The sequence below is a fragment of the Ahaetulla prasina genome, chromosome 9 (assembly GCF_028640845.1).
Source record: "Ahaetulla prasina isolate Xishuangbanna chromosome 9, ASM2864084v1, whole genome shotgun sequence".
Lineage (NCBI taxonomy): Eukaryota > Metazoa > Chordata > Lepidosauria > Squamata > Colubridae > Ahaetulla > Ahaetulla prasina.
The window spans coordinates 1,178,766-1,199,538 of record NC_080547.1 but is presented as its reverse complement, the minus strand read 5'-3'; the positions used below and the strand labels follow the sequence as shown (position 1 = coordinate 1,199,538).

At 45.4% G+C, this 20,773-nt stretch overlaps 2 protein-coding genes across 7 annotated transcripts in view; one reads left to right on the top strand and one right to left on the bottom strand.

Moving 5' to 3' along the window:
- Positions 1 to 4,126, bottom strand: part of AAK1 (AP2 associated kinase 1) — a 91,142-nt gene extending 87,016 nt beyond the window's left edge. Inside the window, exon 1 of the mRNA XM_058194265.1 lies at positions 3,122 to 4,126. The gene's annotated coding sequence lies outside the window, so the exon portion shown is untranslated. The remainder of the gene's footprint in view (positions 1 to 3,121) is intronic.
- Positions 4,127 to 4,265: 139 nt separating this feature from the next.
- Positions 4,266 to 20,773, top strand: part of ANXA4 (annexin A4) — a 28,132-nt gene continuing 11,624 nt past the window's right edge. The window contains exons 1-7 of one of the 6 annotated variants that reach the window (XM_058194300.1): positions 4,266 to 4,406; positions 8,878 to 9,143; positions 10,838 to 10,893; positions 12,620 to 12,707; positions 15,479 to 15,573; positions 17,118 to 17,231; positions 18,295 to 18,385. In XM_058194300.1, coding sequence (XP_058050283.1) covers positions 10,891 to 10,893; positions 12,620 to 12,707; positions 15,479 to 15,573; positions 17,118 to 17,231; positions 18,295 to 18,385 — 391 coding nt within the window. In that variant the 5' untranslated portion in view covers positions 4,266 to 4,406; positions 8,878 to 9,143; positions 10,838 to 10,890. Of the gene's footprint in view, positions 4,407 to 7,047; positions 7,135 to 7,799; positions 7,879 to 8,843; positions 9,144 to 10,837; positions 10,894 to 12,619; positions 12,708 to 15,478; positions 15,574 to 17,117; positions 17,232 to 18,294; positions 18,386 to 20,773 lie in introns of those variants that run through there. The other 5 variants (XM_058194298.1, XM_058194299.1, XM_058194297.1 and 2 more) reach the window with 5 other exon arrangements.

Genomic DNA, 20,773 nt, shown 5'->3' with positions numbered 1-20,773 from the left:
AACCATCACGAATCCGCTTTTAGACCCCTTGCAATTTGCATACCGAGCAAATAGATTAACAGATGATGCTGTTAATATGGCTCTGCACTACATCCTACAACATCTTGAGTCTCCAAAGACCTATGCAAGGGTCCTCTTTGTAGACTTTAGTTCAGCATTCAATACCATCATTCCAAACATTCTTCTAACTAAGCTAAACCAGCTACAGGTACCGGAACAGACTTGTAAGTGGATCACAAGCTTCCTAACAAACAGGAAGCAGCAGGTGAAGCTAAGCAAGATCACATCAAATACCTGTACAATTAGCACAGGGGCCCCCCAAGGCTGTGTGCTCTCCCCACTTCTCTTCTCTCTGTATACCAATGACTGCATCTCCAATGATCCATTTGTTAAGCTACTGAAGTTGACACAACAGTGATTGGTCTCATTCGAGACAATGACGAATCCGCATATAGACGAGAGGTCGAACGACTAGCCTTGTGGTGCAACCAAAACAATCTGGAACTGAACACACTCAAAACCGTAGAAATGGTGGTAGATTTTAGGAAAAACCCTTCCATACTTCCACCTCTCACAATACTTGACAACACAGTATCAACAGTAGAAACCTTCAAATTTCTGGGTTCTATCATATCGCAAGATCTCAAATGGACAGCTAACATCAAAAACATCATTAAAAAAGGACAACAAAGAATGTTCTTTCTGCGCCAACTCAGTAAGCTCAAACTGCCCAAGGAGCTGCTGATCCAGTTCTACAGAGGAATTATTGAGTCTGTCATTTGCACCTCTATAACTGTCTGGTTGGGTTCTGCAACCCAACAAGAAAACACAGACTTCAGAGGATAATTAGAACTGCAGAAAAATAATTGCTACCAACTTGCCTTCCATTGAGGACCTGTATACTGCACGAATCAAGAAGAGGGCCGTGAAAATATTTGCAGATCCCTCGCATCCTGGACATAAACTGTTTCAACTCCTACCCTCAAAAGCGGCTATAGAGCACTGCACACCAGAACAACTAGACACAAGAACAGTTTTTTCCCGAAGGCCATCACTCTGCTAAACAAATAATTCCCTCAACACTGTCAGACTATTTACTGAATCTGCACTACTATTAATCGTTTCATAGTTCCCATCACCAATCTCTTTCCACTTATGACTGTATGACTATAACTTGTTGCTGGCAATCCTTATGATTTATATTGCTATATTGATCATCAATTGTGTTGTAAATGTTGTACCTTGATGAACGTATCTTTTCTTTTATGTACACTGAGAGCATATGCACCAAGACAAATTCCTTGTGTGTCCAATCACACTTGGCCAATAAAATTCTATTCTATTCTATTCTATTCTATTCTATTCTATTCTATTCTATTCTAATACGATCTTGGTAACTGATGACATTTCCAACATTTAGCTGATTTATCCTTAAACATTTTTGTCAGTTTCTCAAGTGGCATATGCCATCTATAAAACATTTTGTATTGATTTTCTTTATATGCTGTGGACATTGTTAATTTATAATTCCTCTCCCGTAACTGTTGCCTGATAGTTCATGACTTTTAACCACAGCTGAGTCCAAAAATTTTGTTGCTTAAAGTAAGACAATTTTTAAGGGAGTTTTGTCCCAATTTAACAACCTGTATAACTGGAGGTTTTAATTTAGTCACACAGCTGTTCATTGAATCTTGTTCCACCATTGACTTTGCTCGCGATGACCCTGGGACATGGCATCTGTCATAGGAACACAATGTCAGTTGTCAAGAGTCTGAATTTTGATCACGTAACCCCAGGATTGTTGCAATGGTTGTAAGTGTGAAAACTGGTCATAAGTCACTTTTTTCAGTGGTGTTAAATTCAGATGGTCAATAAATGAATGGTTAGAAGTGGAGAACTACATGTATGTGGTAATACTGGAGCATTTCAACCTAGGACCATCCAGTGAGAAACTGTTGACCGTCAAAATGATTCAAGCAAATCTCAAAAAACCTCACAGGCTTTGAACAAAAGATAGCTGCTATCTGCCTGATGCATAAGACACAGTTGCTCTAGAGTAGACCCAAGACAGAAATAGAGCTCTCCCATATGTTATTTTCCAGTTTTACACTTACTCCAAATATTTCTGCTCTCCCTGAACATTTGCTATTTAGAGATTGAGAAAATGGTTCACACACCTTATGCCTGTAACAAAGATATGTAAACAAATATCAGAAAATATCCTGTTTGTATGATTGCATGAGTCCCAAGGGGTGAAGACAATTAGCATCAATCAACTGTATTTTTTCAGCATTTTAAAGGCTGTAAACTAGCTTCTCATTCAGCTTGTATGTGGTCATACTGCCACCTTCTGGCACTCAAAAGTATAGCCACCAGCCCGAAGGTGCTTTTTCAAGAGGCAACTGGACTTTCTGGTTTTTCTTTGAAGACATTTCGCTTCTCATCCAAGAAGCTTCTTCAGCTTTAGCCACCAGCATTAAAATGATACGGCATTGTCCATTTGTGTTACAGATGGTAGATAGGCAGGCAGGCAGAAAGACTATATAGATTATAACAGCAATATTAACTGCAAAAATAAATCATTTTTTAGAATTCTTGCAACAGGGCATCCATCTGTGTATTTGAAGAAGGCATATAGGATAACATGACAATTGGTCCTGTTTAGCATAGGCATTTTGTGACTTCGTTTTTTTCCTTTTTGTGACTTGGAGAGTTTTTACTCTCCAAGAGAAACAGGGAAGTCACAAAATGCCTATACTAAACAAGACCAATTGTCATGTCATCCTATATGCCTTCTTCGAATACAGTAAAAAGAGTAAAAAAAAAAAAGGCTAAAGAGCAGGAACATTTTTCAATGTATTCTTAGCCAGTTGCTTTTCAGCGTTTCTGGATGTGTGAAGTTGACACGACTTCTTCAACTCTAGAATGCAGAATGTAGGCAAAGCACAAGTGATCACTAGCAATGGAGCTGGATGGTTTTCCATAGCCAAACCACATTAAAATGGCTTCTAAATTCTGATCCATTCAAGCAGGAAAAAAGTTAAAACTTATCTGACTTAATAAATAAACGAAGAACAGTGAATTATGTGCTTTTTTTAGAAAAAAAACAAAAAAAGCCTACCTTGATTTATAGCAGGAGTCCCCAATCCCTGGGCCGTGGCCTGTTTGGAACCGAGCTGGGCATGCACTTGCACACACAGCTCCATTTGCACGAGTAGCAGGCATTCACACGCATGTGAAGCTTCATTTGCACAAGAAGCAGGCGCACCATTTTCCCTCTCTATCATTCTCCCCCTTCTATCATCTTCTCGCAGACAAAATGCCCCATAAAATAAGAGCTTCTTTATCAGGAATTTGCGCCAATTGTCAGGATATGTTAAGTGGACAATTTTTTCCCTTTTTCTTTTTTGTACTTGGAAGTGATCTGGTGTCTCTAAGAGCACCTGGGAGGTTAAACAATCCAGGCCTTTCCTCCTGGAAAGCTGCCAGGACTCACCTGGATTCCAAACAAGGTGGGGCTTCCAGGGTGCGGTTGCAGAATCATTCAATCATTGAATCATAACAGAGTTAGATGGGACCTTGGAGGTCTTCTAGTCCAGCCCTTTGCCCAGGGCAGGAGACCCTATAATATCATTCCAGACAAATGGTTGTCCAATCTCTTCTTAAAAGCCTCCAGTGATGGAGCGCCCACAACTTCTGGAGGGAAGCCGTCCCACCCTAACCTAGGCTGTCAAGTCCACCAGGATGTGGGAACGGAGATGCGGGACAACTTACCCGCTCACAATACACAAAAGTGTCAATGCCTGCAAAGCCTGCAAAAACAATCCAAAATATGGATGGATGGAAAGACAAGTAGATAGAGAAACAGAGAGAGAGAGATTGGTAAACAGAGTTAGAGAGGGAGAGAGGGATGGACGGACACATAGGTAGAGAAATAGAGATAGAGAGAAATTGGTAGAGTTAGATATAGACATAGGTAGGTAGGTAGGTAGGTAGGTAGGTAGGTAGGTAGGTAGGTAGGTAGGTAGGTAGGTAGGTAGATAGATAGATAGATAGATAGATAGATAGATAGATAGATAGATAGATAGATAGATAGATAGATAGATAGATACGGAGGGAGGGAGGGAGGGAGGGAGGGATAGTGGGGCGCCCAAGGAGCCGTCGGGGGACCTCAGGGAAAGCGGCTCCGTCCGGCCTTCCGCGCCCCTCCCTGCCGGCGCCCCCGCTGCTTTCCCGGCTGCGCTGCAACCCGATCCGCGGAAGTCCCGGCAGCCGCCAGGCGTGGAAATCAGGCGCTGCCCCGTGACCGCTCCCTCCAGGGCGGGCCTGGCCGTCCCTGAAAAGGAAGCGGAGCCGGGCTGAGCGGCTTCCAGGGCGGCGGCGAGAGCAGGCAGGCAGGCAGGCAGGTAGGCGGCCGGGCGAGGCGAGGCGGCCGGGAGCGACGGGGCGGGCGGCTCATGGCGGGCAGCGGGGCGGCTGCGAACCTCTTTGGGCCGGTGCCGACCGAGCGGGCGGTGGGAAGCCGCGACGGCGCCCGAGGGTGGCGGGTTGCCCGGTTCTCCTGCCCGGGAAAGCGGGACGGTCCCGCCTTGGGGCCACGGACGGACGCGGCGAGGCCGGCGGGGCTCTGGGCTCGCTCTTCGCGCCCGGGAGTTGTTGGAGAGCGGTCGAGGGCGGCCCGTCGCCGATCCCCTTTCGCCCGCTCTGCCGCCCGCAGTCTCCCAGCCGTCGGCACCGGGGGAGGGGGGGGGCAGGCAGTCCTCGACTTACAACCCTTCGTTTAGGGACCGTTCGAAGTTACAGCGGCCCTGGCAAAAAGTGACTTCGCCCTTATGACCGTTGCGGCATCTTATGACAGAAGCCACTCCTGGGTTCCTTCTACCCGCAACTATTAGTGCAGAAATCCTGGGCTCTCCGTCATCACTGGAGGCTTTCGAGAAAGTCACTTCTCTCAAACGGTCTAGGCAGGGGCTGGACCAGGGATGAAATCCAAATTTGTTTCCTACCGGTCCTGTGGGCGTGGCTTGGTGGGCATGGCAGGGGAAGGATACTGCAAAATCTCCATTCCCACCCCACTCTGGGGCCAGCCAGAGGTGGTATTTGCCGGTTCTCCAAACTACTCAAAATTTCCACTACCGGTTCTCCAGAACCTGTCAGAACCTGCTGGATTTCACCCCTGGGCTGGACTACAAGACCTCCCAGGTCCCTTCCAGCTCATTCCTTCCATTCTACCATGACAGAGTCGTTGCAGTGCACCAGGCAAATCTATGGCAAACATGATGTGCGAAGCAAAACGGAGGAAGTCCATTCTCCATGAAAGTTGGGGGGGGGGATAATCTGCTTGCAATTAGGACCTCTGAGAACAAGGTCGAAAAATGCAAGGCCAGCACATCCAGGGATCGACAGCCCTGCAAACTGCATTATGTGCTGCTAAGAATAACCCTAAGCGGCCCTGCTCAACTCTTAACGGTCCCACACACCACATTCCCTGCATGCTTAACCAGCTGCGTTCCTTCAATATACTGAGCTTGATTAACGTAAACCTCAGTTCATTTTTGGTGGTTCAGCAGATACACACTGAGCGCTTGTGGTTAGTTGATGGTTCAGAGCAGGGGTCTCCAACCATGGCCACTTTAAGACTTGTGGACTTCAACTCCCAGAATCCTGGTTCAACTCCCAGCATGTATTCGGTGGTCTTCAATGACGGGTTTGACCCTTTTCAAGCCACCATGCTGTGGACAGCCCAACATTAGACTGTCATCAGAATCGTGAGTCCTGATCCCTGATCCCCCTGCACCGCTCAGCAGGGAAAGCAGCCGCCCCTCCTGGTTACCGTCAAAATCTCCCACACAGCTGCTAGGGAGCACTTGGCATTCCTGCCGGCACCAAAGCTAAGACCCTTTAGACTAGGGGTCTCCAACCTTGGCCGCTTTAAGACTTGTGGACTTCAACTCCCAGCTTTGCTGGCTGAGGAGTTCTGGGAGTTGAACTCCACAAGTCTTAAAATTTGCCAAGGTTGGAGACCCCCCACCCCCCGGTTCAGAGCATTGCTCCCAGAGAACGTGGAATGGGACCGAGTATCGTGCCTTCACCCCCAACATGGGGGGGGGGGTCACAGAACTGAAGGATCGAATACCCCACTGCTCCTTGGGGCTCCTTCAATTCCTGCAACCGTTCTTCATATGCTTCCGTCTCCAGTTCCATTAATCATCCTAGTTGCTCTTCTTTGTGTTTTTTCCAAAGTCTCAACAACTTTTTTATAATGTGATCAAAACTTGGCGGAGGATTCCAGATTCTGGAATACTGGTTCTGCTTTGGGCACAATTTTGCCGTATGCATGTTAATAATAATATTTTGTACCTTCAGCTGAAGAGGTGGGAAAGAGGGAACCATAAATATGAACTACCCCAACTTATGCAAGGTTGCTGCAATGGCCAGAATGTTGAAAACTAGTTGTAAGTCCATTGTTTCAGTGCCCTCATAACTTTGAACAGTTGTTGAACGCATGGATGTAACCCAAGGACTGCTGTGTCAGCTCCAGTGGGTCACATCTATCGCTGGGGGGTGAGGATCTCTATTGCAATGCGAACTTTAGTCACCCTGTAGGCTTTTGAAAGAGGGCAGAGGAAGAAGGGGAAGCTCTGGGTAAGTCAGAGAAGCTAAACCAAAGATGCTTCTTCAAAAGGCAACTGGACTTTCTTCCTTTTTGCTTGTTTTAGAATAGAATCAGAGTTGGAAGGGACCTCGGAGGTCTTCTAGTCCAACCCCCTGCTTAGGCAGGAAACCCTACACCATTTCAGACAAATGGCTATCCAACATTTTCTTAAAAATTTCCAGTGTTGGAGCATTCGCAACTTCTGCAGGCAAGTTGTTCCACTTACTGATTGTTCTCACTGTCAGGAAATTTCTCCTTAGTTCTAAGTTGCTTCTCTCCTTGATGAGTTTCCACCCATTGCTTCTTGTCCTGCCTTCAGGTGCTTTGGAGAATAGCTTGACTCCCTCTTCTTTGGGGCAGCCCCTCAGGTATCGGAATACTGCTATGAAGACGTTTCACTTCCTATTCAAGAATCTTCTTCAGTTCTGACTATAGAAGCTTCTTGGATGAGAAGCAAAACATCTTCAAGGAAAAACAAAGTGAGTTGCCTTTTGAAAAAACACCTTTGGGGCAACCATGACCTGGATGACTGAGAATCTCCATAGACCAGAAGTCTTCAAACTTGGCAGCTTTAAGACTTGTGGACTGCAACTCCCAGCTTTGCTGGCTGAGGAGTTCTGGGAGTTGAAGTCCACAAGTCTTAAAGCGGCCAAGGTTGGAGACCCCTAGTCTAAAGGGTCTTAGCTTTGGTGCCGGCAGGAATGCCAAGTGCTCCCTAGCAGCTGTGTGGGAGATTTTGACGGTAACCAGGAGGGGCGGCTGCTTTCCCTGCTGAGCGGTGCAGGGGGATCAGGGATCAGGACTCGCGATTCTGATGACAGTCTAATGTTGGGTTGTCAACAGCATGATGGCTTGAAAAGGGTCAAACCCGTCATTCAAGACAATCGACTACACGCCCAAATACACAAGAGGTTGCTCGCATATCTGAAGAAGTGAGAGCAATCTTTTTTAAAGCAATCAGACGTGTTCTTCGGTAAACAGCTATTCAGAGTTGCTGGCCTGTTTTGTTTTGTTTTTTCCCAAGCGAAACCCAGAGTGGAGCAGGCAGAGCCGGAAATGTGGCTCCAAAATTTTCCATTGCTCCACATGGAGCGGTTGCAAAAGAGATGGAAATAAGACCAACCGACAGCCTTATTCCGTGGCGAGAGATCAGATTTACATGGCAAGGCGGGAAAGCGGCGTGAATTATTGGATTTGCATCCATCGTGTGGAGGTTTTTAGTGGTACCTTCCGGGTTTTTTTTAAAATCCTTTTTGTTTGCTTTCAGTTACTTATTGAAGCTCCGGGGGCATTAATAAGTATGTGGCTTGGCATATAATTGATTTTCTGCCTATGCAAAGATTGCCTCCTGGGTAGGAATTGGTGGGGGGGGGTGTACAATAAAAGCTGCCTGGGAGAGGGGAGGGAGGCTCACTCATGAAATGAATACCAGGCAGATTAAGTCTGCCAGCTTTAGGCAGAAATGACTCATCCAGGCTGGGACAGATGTGGAAATTTCCATTTTGGAGGGAACTCCTCTGGTTTTGGCCTAGCCCACATTAGGGATGTCTTTGCAATTCTGCCCAAGCTGTGTTGAGTTTGCCATTTTGGGATTCCCTAGTCATCTAAATTGGCTAGTAAGGAATTGTGGGAAAACATCCACAGTGTCTAGAGGGTGCCAGCCAGGGGTGAGAAATCTAAAATTTTTCCCTACCGGTTCTGTGGGCGTGGCTTGGTGGGCATGGCAGGGGATAAGGTGGCTTGCAAACTCTGTTCAGAACAAAGATACACATAACAGGCCTCAAGCCTGGGAAAAACTTTGGTCAAGCAGACTCTCCCAGGCTAAGGAAATGGCTTGTCAGCTTTATTAAGGAAACTGCTTTCTCAGCTTGATATATGGCCATGGAAAGTCCAAGCTGCACCCCTAAATCTGCTGAGCTCAGATAATCATATCCTCTTGTTAAGCACTAACTGTATCCTGATAGCGTGATGAGCATCTTGTGTTTCCTCCCTTATGTCTGGTATCAGTTCTCTAATTCTTGGTATAATAACCATATATGGAATATAACATGCTAAACACTGTATACGCAGCCTATACGTAACCAGAAAGTATATATATCCGTGTTGGAAAGTCCCTGACTTTGTTCAGACCCTCAGCTTTGTTCTGTACCCTGAACCTGCGCATATATAATAAACCTTTCCTTCCCAGAAGAGCTGGCTTGTGTCTCTTCATTCTACAACAGCTTCCGTGGCACCCCAGATGGGACACTAAGCGAGACGACATCTCGTTGAGGACAGGCTCGACCCCTCGGACCCACCCAGGGGCCACTCCTGAACATTCTCCAGGCGCCAAGCCCTCCGGGAGACGGTGGTAAGCCCTCCGGGAGACGGTGGTGGCACCTCGGCGGGGTCGACGGTGCTGAGAGCTAGTCCAAGAACTCTTGCGGGAAGGAACGGAGATCTGAACCGAATTCTGGCCAGGACACGCGTGTATGTGAAAACGCCATAGGCAAGTATATGTAACTGTTTGTGTACCTATCTCGTTTGAAGATAGAAGAGGGGGCCCTGATCATCCCACTGGACTCGGGACGGCTGTCCTAAAGAAGTCCGGTTAGACTGTGTGGGTGGTTAAACCATCACAGTTCCCATCAGTGACCGTTGGAACGTCAGCTGCAAAATCCCCATTTCCACCCCACTCCAGGGGAAGGATACTGCAAAATCTCCAATCCCACCCTACTCTGGGGCCAGCCAGAGGTGGCATTTGCTGATTCTCTGAACTACTCAAAATTTCCGCTACCGGTTCTCCAGAACCTACTGGATTTCACCCCTGGTGCCAGGGAAGGCTACACTAAGGACATAGTTAAGCCATAGGTTGAATTGCTTTGCAAGCAAGAAGCTTCATAACCAAAATTCATAGGCGTGTGGTTAGCCTCACGAGCTAGGACAGACCTGGAAAAAAACTCTACCCAAAGGCTAAAACTATCTTTACTGAAATGGGTTATAAATGGGTTGTTCTCTATATATTCACTTGGCTTGAACCTTTTCCAGATGTCATCTCGAAGTTCTGGACTTAAACATTATTTTAGCCCTTTTGCCTAGGGAACATTGCCTGTGTATCTATAGCGAGCCTCCTTCCCTTTGAGTCTAGGACAACTTGGCATGGCCAACTTGGCACAACTAACTCATCGCGGTCAACTTGCGATGGCCAGTTCGCTCTGGGACAGCTCGCTGCAGGACAAGAGTTACACTAATATCAAAGAAATGGTAGGATTGAATCGTTAAAGAAATGATGCAAAAGGAGGGACAGAATGAAACGCGAATGGCAAAAATTAAAATATTTTTAAAATTGAATTCTTGAATTGTCCCGCACCGAGTTTTCCTATTCCGCTATCCTTCGGTATAATTCAACACAGTAAAGGAGAATATTTGTAAGGTCAGGTTGAAATAAGGGGTCATGGGTGCTTTCCAAGCATTAAGGACCCCTCGATTTAACCCCGTTTACTGACTTCAGCCACAATTCTCTGAGCCCAGATCAGAAAGGGGGGGGGGCTGTTCTTCACCTGGGATGTGTCTGGAGGGAAGGCAGGAGGCTGGGACCCCGCTTCCTTGCAGGCAGGTGGAAACGATGAAGGAAGGAGGTGAAGGTGGAGGCAGAGGAGATCCTCCATCAGTCCCTTCGGATATAGTCCAAGGCCAAAGTCGGCTTAATCACAAATTACGAAGTTTTAGGCCCTTTTTAGCAACTTCAGACATTCGGCGGTAAATAATTCTGACCTGTTCTGCTGTTCAGTGTTTTTTCACCCAGGTTTGAGGGTGTTGCTTTGTCAGAGCCTGTAACTCTGCAAGCGAGGGCATGTTGATATTTTCACTCAACCTACCTTTGGTATAGCTTACGTGCCATTAAAATGGAATGAAATTATTTGCATAGACTTAGTACGATTAGTTCCTTTTTAAAAAATGGCAGTTTTATACAATTACGGGGGGGAGGGGGTTGAGAGATTGAAAGTCTTCAGCGCCCACATACACCCATTTGGTACATGTTTCCCTGCTGTGGATGTTCATTCCCACCCATAATCCTTCCAAGCCTCAGACATTGTTTAATATGCCTCTTTAATACCAAAAGGTGCCACAGAGGTTCATAGCTCTTCCTTCCTTCCTATGTTTGCAGAGCCTTATCGGAATTAATTCTCTCTTTTATTGCAGGGACCATCTGCAGAGCTGACTGGTTGCTAGAGAATTGCAGGACGTTTATTGCCATGGTACGTGGTTTTGGTTCCATGCAGGACCAGGCGGTGCCTGGCACACCCTGGCTCTGATCAAAGGGCCAATGTCCTGAGCTGTTGGCTCAGGGCAATTAAGCAGATGGAAAGACGCTTCTTGACGGGCTAAATGTTATTCTTGGGAACCGCTACGATAAGGGCTTGGTGTGGCACCAAAGGCAGCAGTTGGCCAGTGGTCTGTTGTGGTGTGTAGTCTGTTTTCTGCTGCACAACATAATTAGCCTCTGACTGAAACCGAAAACCTTTTCCTGGTCACAGTAAATCTAAATTCAGCTCCTTTGTTTTGGGTGCAGTGAATGGGGTGACCCTAGCCATGGTGTGCCATGAATGGTGGTTTAAGGCTGTGTTTCTTGTGCCAAGGTAGCCAATTGTGGTGTCTTCAGCAAGCCATAGTTAAACCTTGGTTTAGCACTAGGTCCAAACCCAGGTAACTTTCCCTCCCTTTGCTACTTTGAGTGTGTAGACAAGCTCCAAGGCTGTTTGGAACGGCTTTGTGGCAGCTGAACTGTTGGTCCACGGGGTTCAACCTGGCCTACTCCCCTAGTGAGGCTGGTTGGGGCAGAAGATTTTCTCCAGCCTTCCTTTAAGTGGCAGCAAAGGTTCTGTGGCTGCCCAGAGTGGACTCCTGTGCAGGTGGCCTTAAAAGCATGCTAAGAACTCACCATCAGTTTCCAAGCGTAGGATGGCAGCTCCTAATTACTTCCTTGAGAGCCAGTTGGGTGTAGTGGTTGAAACTCTGGACAAGAAGCAGTGAGACTTGTAAGAGACTGGGGGAAATTGGGCCGATCCCTCCCTCTCTCTCCGCTCCAGGAAGAAGGCGGCCAAGGAGAACCTTCCTCTCCCCGAAAAAAAAATAATTGGCAGGGATTTATTCATGAGGTCATCAGGAGTCAAGGCTAATTCAAAGAAGAGAGCCAGTTTGATGGAGGGATTAAAGGCCCAGGGCTAGAAACCAGGAGATCATGGTTTGTAGCTCTGCCTTTGTCCCAGCACCAACTGGGTGAATTGGGGCGATTTGGATCTCCTCGTCCCTAGAAAGAAGAAACCACTTCCGAATCTGCAAAGGCTTGTCCGGGAGTCAAGATTAATTTGGAGGCACACTCATACACACATACAAATTCCTTGTTTTGGGACTGAGTGGCTCTTCCCAAGTCCATTTCTGGGATTATCACAGGGGTGAAATGCTCCTGGTTTGGATCGGATTGCCCGATCCGATAGCAATGGCGGTGGGTTGTTCGGAAAACTGGTAGCAAAAATCTCTGTGCACCTCCACCCCCGCCCATGCTGAGCCACGTGATTGTCAGAGCCTTTTTTTTTATTTTTAAAAGCATTTTTTCTACAACCTCTTCTGCCGAATGAGAATGAGAATTCAAACCCTTGGCAGCTGGCATGTATTTATGATGGGGCACGTGATCTCCATTGCAACCTTCCCAATTGGCTTCTGACAAGCAAAGTCAATGGGAGGGTGGGAGCCAGATTCACTTAATGGCCACATGATTCACTTAACAACTGTGGCAAAAAGATCACAACATGGGACAAAATGCTCTTGACGGCTATCTTGTTTAGCTACAGAAACTTTGGACTCTCTTTTATGGTCCTAAGTCAACGATTCCCTGGAAATCTGGATTATTATTTTTTTTCTTGTTTCTTCCTCTGTGGTTCCATCTCTTCTGGGCGTTGACTTTTGACCTTCTGTGGCTTTTAGGCAGGAAACAGGGGAACCATCAAGGGGGCCTCCAACTTCAACCCTGAGGCCGATGCCCAGGCTCTTCGCAAAGCTATGAAAGGCTTAGGTGAGTCATCCGTTTTATTCTTGATTGATTGCTCTGAAGTTGTAAAGTTTCTGCCTCCAAGTCGCGTTTTGATCAGGACATTAGAAAGCTTGCGGTACCAAGTGCTGAAAAAGGTCGCGCGGAAACATCACTCACGCGTGGGCTTGTCAGGACCGCGCTCCGAAAAAGCTGAATTTCCGGGTTCTAGCACACATGCGTGGCCGATGATCAGCTGGCTGGCGTGGATGCACACACCGGTTTTCAGCACTGCCGTGCGCGCAAAGGACAGATAAACAGGCAAGGCCGCGCCAGCCGGGTGACATAGCTGTGCGTGCCACAGGTTCACCATCATGGTGCTAGATCCTCTTCTCTTACCTGGAACCCTTGGAGTTCCCAAAATTTCCAGCCAGAAGCTTCTGCCTGCTGCGAATTCTCCAAGGTGCTTTTTCCAAAAGGCAGTTGGACCTTCGTGGGTTTTGTTTTTTCTTCTGAAAACGTTTCTCTTCTCATCCAAGATTCAGTTCAAGACAAGAACTTGATTGAGAAGCGAAACATTTTCAAAGAAAAAAAAGAACCAAGAAAGTCCAGTTCCCTTCTGGAAAAAGCAGTTTTGGCTCCATGGACATCCTGCTGGGAATTGTAAACCCTGCTCAGCTGGAGATGGGAAGGCTAAACTTGCTTTGTGCAGAGAATATTCATAAAAGAAATCGCATAGGTATGCATCAAAGAGACTGTAAGAAATGGCCTTCTTCTGAGTTAGGTCCAAACGCTGGTATTTGTGCTAAATGCTGAAAATGTTCACATTTGCCAGGATCACATTATCATATGTGGTGGTCATGTACAGAAGCAAAAAACTATTGGTCTAGAACAGGGGTCTCCAACCTTGGCAACTTTAAGACAGCTTTGCTGGCTGAGGAACTCTGGGAGTTGAAGTCCACAAATCTTAAAGTTGCCAAGGTTGAAGACCCCTGGTCTAGAATACAGACATGGTTAGAGGAAATGTTACGTAAACCTACAGAATGAAAACCAGAGATTTTTTTTTATTGGGTATTTTGCCAGAGAGATATAGCAAAAATGTGTATCTAATTATACACCTAATAACAGCAGCAAGCATTGTATTTGCGCAAAATTGGAAGGCAGAGAAAATCCCGTCAAAAGGTGAAGTAATAAAAAAGATTTTAGACTGTGCGGAAATGAATAGATTAACTCTAAGAATAAAAGATAAAGAGGAACCGGTGTATTTCAAGACATGGGGAAGATTTTATGTATGGTTAGAAAAGAAATATGAATAAAAGATGATAGATAAATGATTTAGATAATAGAAAACTAAACGAGGGAGAAGACAATAAAGAAATAGAAACCCAGATGACACCAGAGTAAATGGAAAAGGGGGATGGGGGAGAAAAGAAAGAAGATTATAAATATAAATGTACAATTATGATGATAGACATGACAGATTGGATACAATTGAAAAGATATTAAAAAGAAAGTATATATTATTAGAAAATCGGAGTTGCTCGGATATCAAATAGGGGAAATATTGCACAACAAAGGAGAAAGAAAGGAGAGAGGAGGAGAGGGTAAGATAGAAGAGGAGAGGGAGAGAGAGGAATGGAAGAAAGGGGAAAGGAGAGGAAGAAAGGACAGGGGACAAGAGTAGGAAAGAAGGCGAGAAAGGGGGAAAAGAGGGGAGGAGTGGGGGAAAGGAAGGGGAAGTAGGGAAGAGGAAGGAGAGGAGGAGGAAGAAAGGAGGAGAGGAGGGAAGAGAGGAAAGGGAAAGAAAGAGGAAGGAGAAGAAAGTTTGTTGTGAAATGAGGAGAAAGAAAGGGTGGAAGAGCAAGCCCAAGTGTAATCAAAATGCCTTATTTTGATGCTTTCTTTAGAAAAAATATGTATATGCAGTGCTGGGATTCAGCCGGTTCCCACCACTTCGGGAGAACCGGTTGTCAACTTTCTGAGCAGTTTGATGAACTGGTTGTTGGAAGAAATCATTAAGGCAGAGAACCGGTTGTTAAATTATTTGAATCCCACCACTTTGTATATGTATGACCAATTATGGATAAGAAAATGTACATTTACAACATGTGTATAAGAAATAAAAATACAATTTTTTTCTTATTTTTTTCTTGTTTTAATGTGATGCATAGTCTGACAAGCACACAACGTAAAACATATAAATATTTCCTATTTCTAAACAGCGTTTCTTAGTGGTCTTCTTTCGCTTTTATACCTTCCCCGCCATATCACATTTGTTATTTTATTTTCTTTCTCATCTCCTTTTCTTTATTTACATTAAATTATCTAATATTAATAGCTTTACTTTTCTAGATTCTTATATATTTATTATTTACATATTGTACATTCCTAATACATTCTGTACCTTCTAATTTCTCCCCTTTATTTTTTCCTTTATTTCTAAACTCAAGCCATTCATACCGTTTATTCCAGATTATGTAATAATCTGTCTCTTCTTTCTCTTTAATTTCTTTTGTTAACTTGTCCATTTCGGCACACTGTAAAACTTTCCCTATCACTTTTTCATCTGTTGGCATCTGTTCCTGTTTCCAGTTTTGTGCATATGTTATTCGTGCAGTAAAATCAGATAAAAAAATTTTTTTCCAAATGATTTGTTTCCAGTGGCCTCGCTCTAGAGGTCCTGATTACCTGGATTTTCCTGCTTGCCACACAAGTACCTGATCTCACCTGCCAGCTTCTCCCCATATTGTGCTCCTAGTTTCAATTCCTTGGTCCTTTTTCTTGCCCTTCTCTGAATCTTTGGTCTCTCGTCCCAGGTACTGATGAAGATGCCATCATTGAGATTTTGGTCAACAGGAACTTGTCCCAACGGCAGGAGATTAAGATCGCCTACAAATCCTCCATTGGCCGGGTAGGTAGCACTGAGTAGGAACTCTGGGACTGGATTCACATACAGATTGCAAAGTGAATTGTTCAACTCCATTAACCCAGGGATATCTGTCAGTAAAACGGATTGCTTCTATTGCTAATGCCAAACCTTTTCTTTGTTTGATTTCCCCCCCCCCTCTGTTTCTCTCTTTATCTCTTTGGAAGGTTGTAAATGTTTAAATAAGGAGATGGATTAACTATTATTAAATCATTGAAATTAAAGGTTAATTGTGTTGGGCAGGGCCAGGTGTGGCTTGGTGCAAACAAAGAGACGGAGCCCAGATTTGCCCCAAAAAGGCACATTTATACAGCTGAACAAAGGTGCGTCCTCCCGTAAGATTGAAAGAAGCCTGAGTGCAGTTTGAAGCAAATTATAAAAAATACTCACGCCTGCATTTTGTGGTTTTGATCACATGTTTAACACACAAGCTTGTGCTTTTCTTATCACAACCTAAACCTAAAGTTTTCCACAACCTAAAGGCCGGCTTTATTTCACTCGTTTCAATAGAAGATTCTTTTGACCAATTGTCAGAATCCTGGTAGGTTCCTTTGATTTTAGGGCTTATTTGAGGAGAATTGACTCTCACAAATCACATTAGTCTGTGCTACGAGGTAACAGACTTCCTAAATAATAAGATAGAGGATGAGATGAGATAATCTTTATTATTATTTCTTTTGGTAAACACACTGGGAAACATTAAAAATGAAATTGGGATACCCACTCTCAAAAGACACATATATTTATATACCCATACCCATATATACCCATACCCATATGTACACATTTGCTGTGTATACATATATATATATGTGTTTTCTGAGGTTTTCGCGGGTGTTTGTGTGTAGGTCTTTGGTTGTTCGGGTTTTCTCCCACGTAAAATTGGAAGTGTCTTGGCGACGTTTCGACGAAATCCCATTCATCATCTTCAGGCTAGGTGTTTACAGCTTCGTGCTTCTAGGAGAAATTTGCTTGCTCCCAGAAGCACGGCTGAAGCCTGAAGATGACGAATGAGACTTCGTCAAACGTCACCAAGACACTTCCAATTTTACACGGAGAAAACCCAACAACTAAAGACTATATATATATATATATATATAAATATATATATATATATAAATATATATATATATATATATATATATATATATATAAACTTTTTATTTTGTGTACATAGCAGAAAGAAGGGGCAGAAAGGTATCACAAGATTGATAAGGAACAAAGAAGGAGATATGGAAGAAGCAAAGAATTTTTTTAAAAAATGGCCCTGAGAATTTTCAGGCAAAATTCATTGTTTCCAAAGACCACGTCAAATGTGAGAGTCTGTGGTCCACAAAAAAGATTGATCTGGGTTTATGTCCTTAAAATTGAAACACCAGCTGTCGTATAGCTTTTCACTTCTGCCTTGAAGGAAATGCACCAGTTCTAGAAGAAAATTAGAAGTAATGTTTAATTTTGGGTGATGCACTTGAAACAAAAAACGACACTAGGCATTGTGATGTTATCCAATCATTTTCTTTCTCCAACAGGATTTGATTAATGACCTGAAGTCTGAGCTGAGTAGGAATTTTGAGAACGTTATTATTGGACTGATGACCCCTATCACCCTGTACGATGTGGAGGAGCTGAAAAGAGCAATGAAGGTTTGCAAAAAAAAAATAATAATTTTTAACCACAACAAAGAACCAGAGTTTTTTGTGGATCCAGAGATCCATGGGGCTATTTTATATCAGACCAACACCTGTATCTCCAAAGGACATTTGGAATATATTCTTTGAACAGTTGGCTTCAAGATTCTAGGAAGTGGGTAGCATGGAGGTTCCTCACCCATCTCTACTGTAGATGCTGCCTGCCAACATGGTTTCAGCTAGGTTTTGGGGAAGGTCAAAGGTCAAGGAGAATCTCTGCAGCCACATGATTGACGCTCCACCCTTTCTGTACAAGTATTGGCACATGTTGACACTCAAGCACAGGGTTGGACTAGAACAGGGGTCTCCAACATTGGCAACTTTAAGACTTGTGGACTTCAACTCCCAGCTTTGCCGGCTGAGGGACTCTGGGAGTTGAAGTCCACAAGTCTTAAAGTTGCTAAGGTTGGAGACCCCTGGACTAGAAGACCTCCGAGGTCCCTTCCAGCCCTGTATATTCCGTGTAAGAAAAGAAGCGAGCAGTTACAGCCATGACTGTGGCTCTACTCTTTATCTCCTCTTCCCCTAAAGATGACCCTGGCTCAGTTTAGCATATCGTAGACTGAGTCAAGTAGGAGTGTCCAACCTTGGCAACGTTAAGACTTGTGGACCTCAACTTCCCGAATTCCCCCGCCAGCCGTGCTTTAAAGACCCACAAATGTGCTATCGCAAAAGCTTCTGTGGGTTGGAGACCACTTGAGCCTGATATTAGAAGATAGACCATAAACCATGGGAATTGGTTGGAAAATAAGGATCTGGTGAGCCGCCTGAAGTTGTAGGCACGTTCTCCATCCATTCCTGGTTTTTGGTCTCCTTACTTCGGGCTATTCTGTGAGAGCAAGAAATACTGTAGACTCAGCTTTCCGTTATATTACTGCAGCCAGCATTTTCATACATAAAATTCCCCCAGCTTGAGAACCAAGAGCTTCGGTTTCCACTTTGAGGTCGGTGAAAATTATTTTGAGGCCTGGAGATGTTCCTAGAAAAATCTTGCTTCAGTTCTTTGTCTGTCTTGCAGGGGGCTGGGACAGATGAGGGCTGCCTGATAGAAATCTTGGCCTCTCGTACCAACGAGGAACTCCGGAGGATTAATGACACCTACCACCGTCGTGAGTATTCCTTCCCATAGCCTCCGCCGCTCGCCTGCAGCCAATTCATGGAGCTTTCTAGAATCACATGGCCAGCTGGGCACGAAAAGCAGCTGGAAGCGCTGAATGCCATTCGAATGTTATGTTTGATGATAGGCAGACCTATCGCAGAGAATTCCTTTAGGCACATTCCCTAGAATTTGTGCAGACCCAATCTCGGAGTTTAGAGGGATTCCCCCTTGTCAGGGGTTGGGGAAGGCCATGGTCAAAAAAAATCAAGATGGCATTTGTGACGGTCCACATGAGAAATCAAGATGGCGTCCATGATGGTGCACATGAAAAAGAGGCAGAGCTCTGATTACACATTGCTGTTCAGCAATTCAAGGAAGATCAAACTTGAGCACCAAAGTTGTGAATATTAAAATTATATTTATTATAGGATTTCTGTCCTATCTAAGTCGAAAGATGACACAGTGAGATCCAATTGAATTCCTTTCTTTATTTACTTTCACCCAGTGGACATAATCTTGCCAGACTAAAACCTTCTAACCTACCAAATATACCCTGGGAGATTCTGGGGTGCGGCTCTTCTGAATCTTTTCCTCCCTCCCCCATATACAGTTCAGGACTGCACAGTCTCTTGTCTTGGGCCTCTCTCTGGAATTGTCAGACGTGAAATACCAGGTTTACAGTTAAACTGATTTATTGGTACTCACACCTATGCACAGGCATCTTATCCAACTAATGGTTAGTACCTGATAGGAGTTAGATAAGGGTCTAAGGGAATTCAAGGAGGATTGGACTTAGTTCGCTTGTGCTTATGTAGGGTTTCTAGGCTGATCCCCCTTTTCACTCCAACCCCAGGTTCTGCCAGTCCCCCCAGTGCAGGAATATGATGCTTCCTCACTGAGAAGTAGTGGTGCTGTTGTTGATACTCCCCCACCCAAATGCCTTCACCAGCTTCATACTCCATCACAGTTAGTTACAGACTCTTGCAATTCTGAATACGACTCCCCCCTCCCTGCTTTTATCCTAAAGACAGGTAGGGAGGGTCCCTTCTGCTTTCTGTGTCCCATCTTTCCTTTGGACTCAATTTTATTTATTTATTATTATTTTATTTATTTATTTAAATTTTTATACCGCCCTTCTCCCGAAGGACTCAGGGCGGTTCACAGCCTGATAAAAAATACAAAATAATACAATATAAATACGATTAAAATATAATTAAAAAACTTATTAAATTGGCCATGATTAAAATTTAGAATAAAACCCATTAAAAACCCATAAGTTTAAAAACTAACCCAGTCCAGCGCAGATGAATAGGTGAGTTTTAAGCTCGCGACGAAAGGTTCGGAGGTCCGGAAGTTGACGGAGTCCTGGGGGGAGTTCGTTCCAGAGGGCGGGAGCCCCCACAGAGAAGGCCCTTCCCCTGGGCGTCGCCAGACGACACTGTCGCGCCGACGGCACCCTGAGGAGTCCCTCTCTGTGAGAGCGCACGGGTCGGTGAGAGGTATTCGGTAGCAGCAGGCGGTCCCGTAGATAGCCCGGCCCTATGCCATGGGGCGCTTTGAAGACGTTCACCAACACCTTGAAGCGCACCCGGAAGGCCACAGGTAGCCAGTGCAGCCTGCGCAGGATAGGTGTCACGTGGGAGCCACGAGGGGCTCCCTCTATCACCCGCGCAGCTGCATTCTGGACTAACTGAAGCCTCCGGATGCCCCTCAAGGGGAGCCCCATGTAGAGAGCATTGCAGTAATCCAGACGAGACGTCACAAGGCGTGAGTGACTGTGCATAAGGCATCCCGGTCTAGAAAGGCGCAGCTGGCGCACCAGGCGAACCTGGTGGAAAGCTCTCCTGGAGGCGGCCGTCAGGTGGTCTTCAAAGACAGCCGTTCATCCAGGAGAACGCCCAAGTTGCGCACCCTCTCCATCGGGGCCAATGACTCGCTCCCAACAGTCAGCCGTGGACTCAGCTGACTGTACCGGGATGCCGGCATCCACCACCACTCCGTCTTGGGGGGATTGGGCTTGAGCCTGTTTCTCCCCATCCAGACCCGTACGGCTTCCAGACACCGGGACAGCACTTCGATAGCTTCATTGGGGTGGCCCGGTGTGGAAAAGTACAGCTGGGTGTCATCAGCGTACAGCTGGTACCTCACACCGAAGCCACTGATGATCTCACCCAGCGGCTTCATGTAGATGTTGAACAGAAGGGGCGAGAGAATCGGCCCTGCGGCACCCACAAGTGAGGCGCGGGCCGACCTCTCCCCCCCCGCCAACACCGTCTGCGTCCGGTCGGAGAGATAGGAGGAGAACCACCGATAAACGGTGCCTCTCACTCCCAATCCCTCCAGCCGGCGCAGCAGGATACCATGGTCGATGGTATCGAAAGCCGCTGAGAGGTCTAAT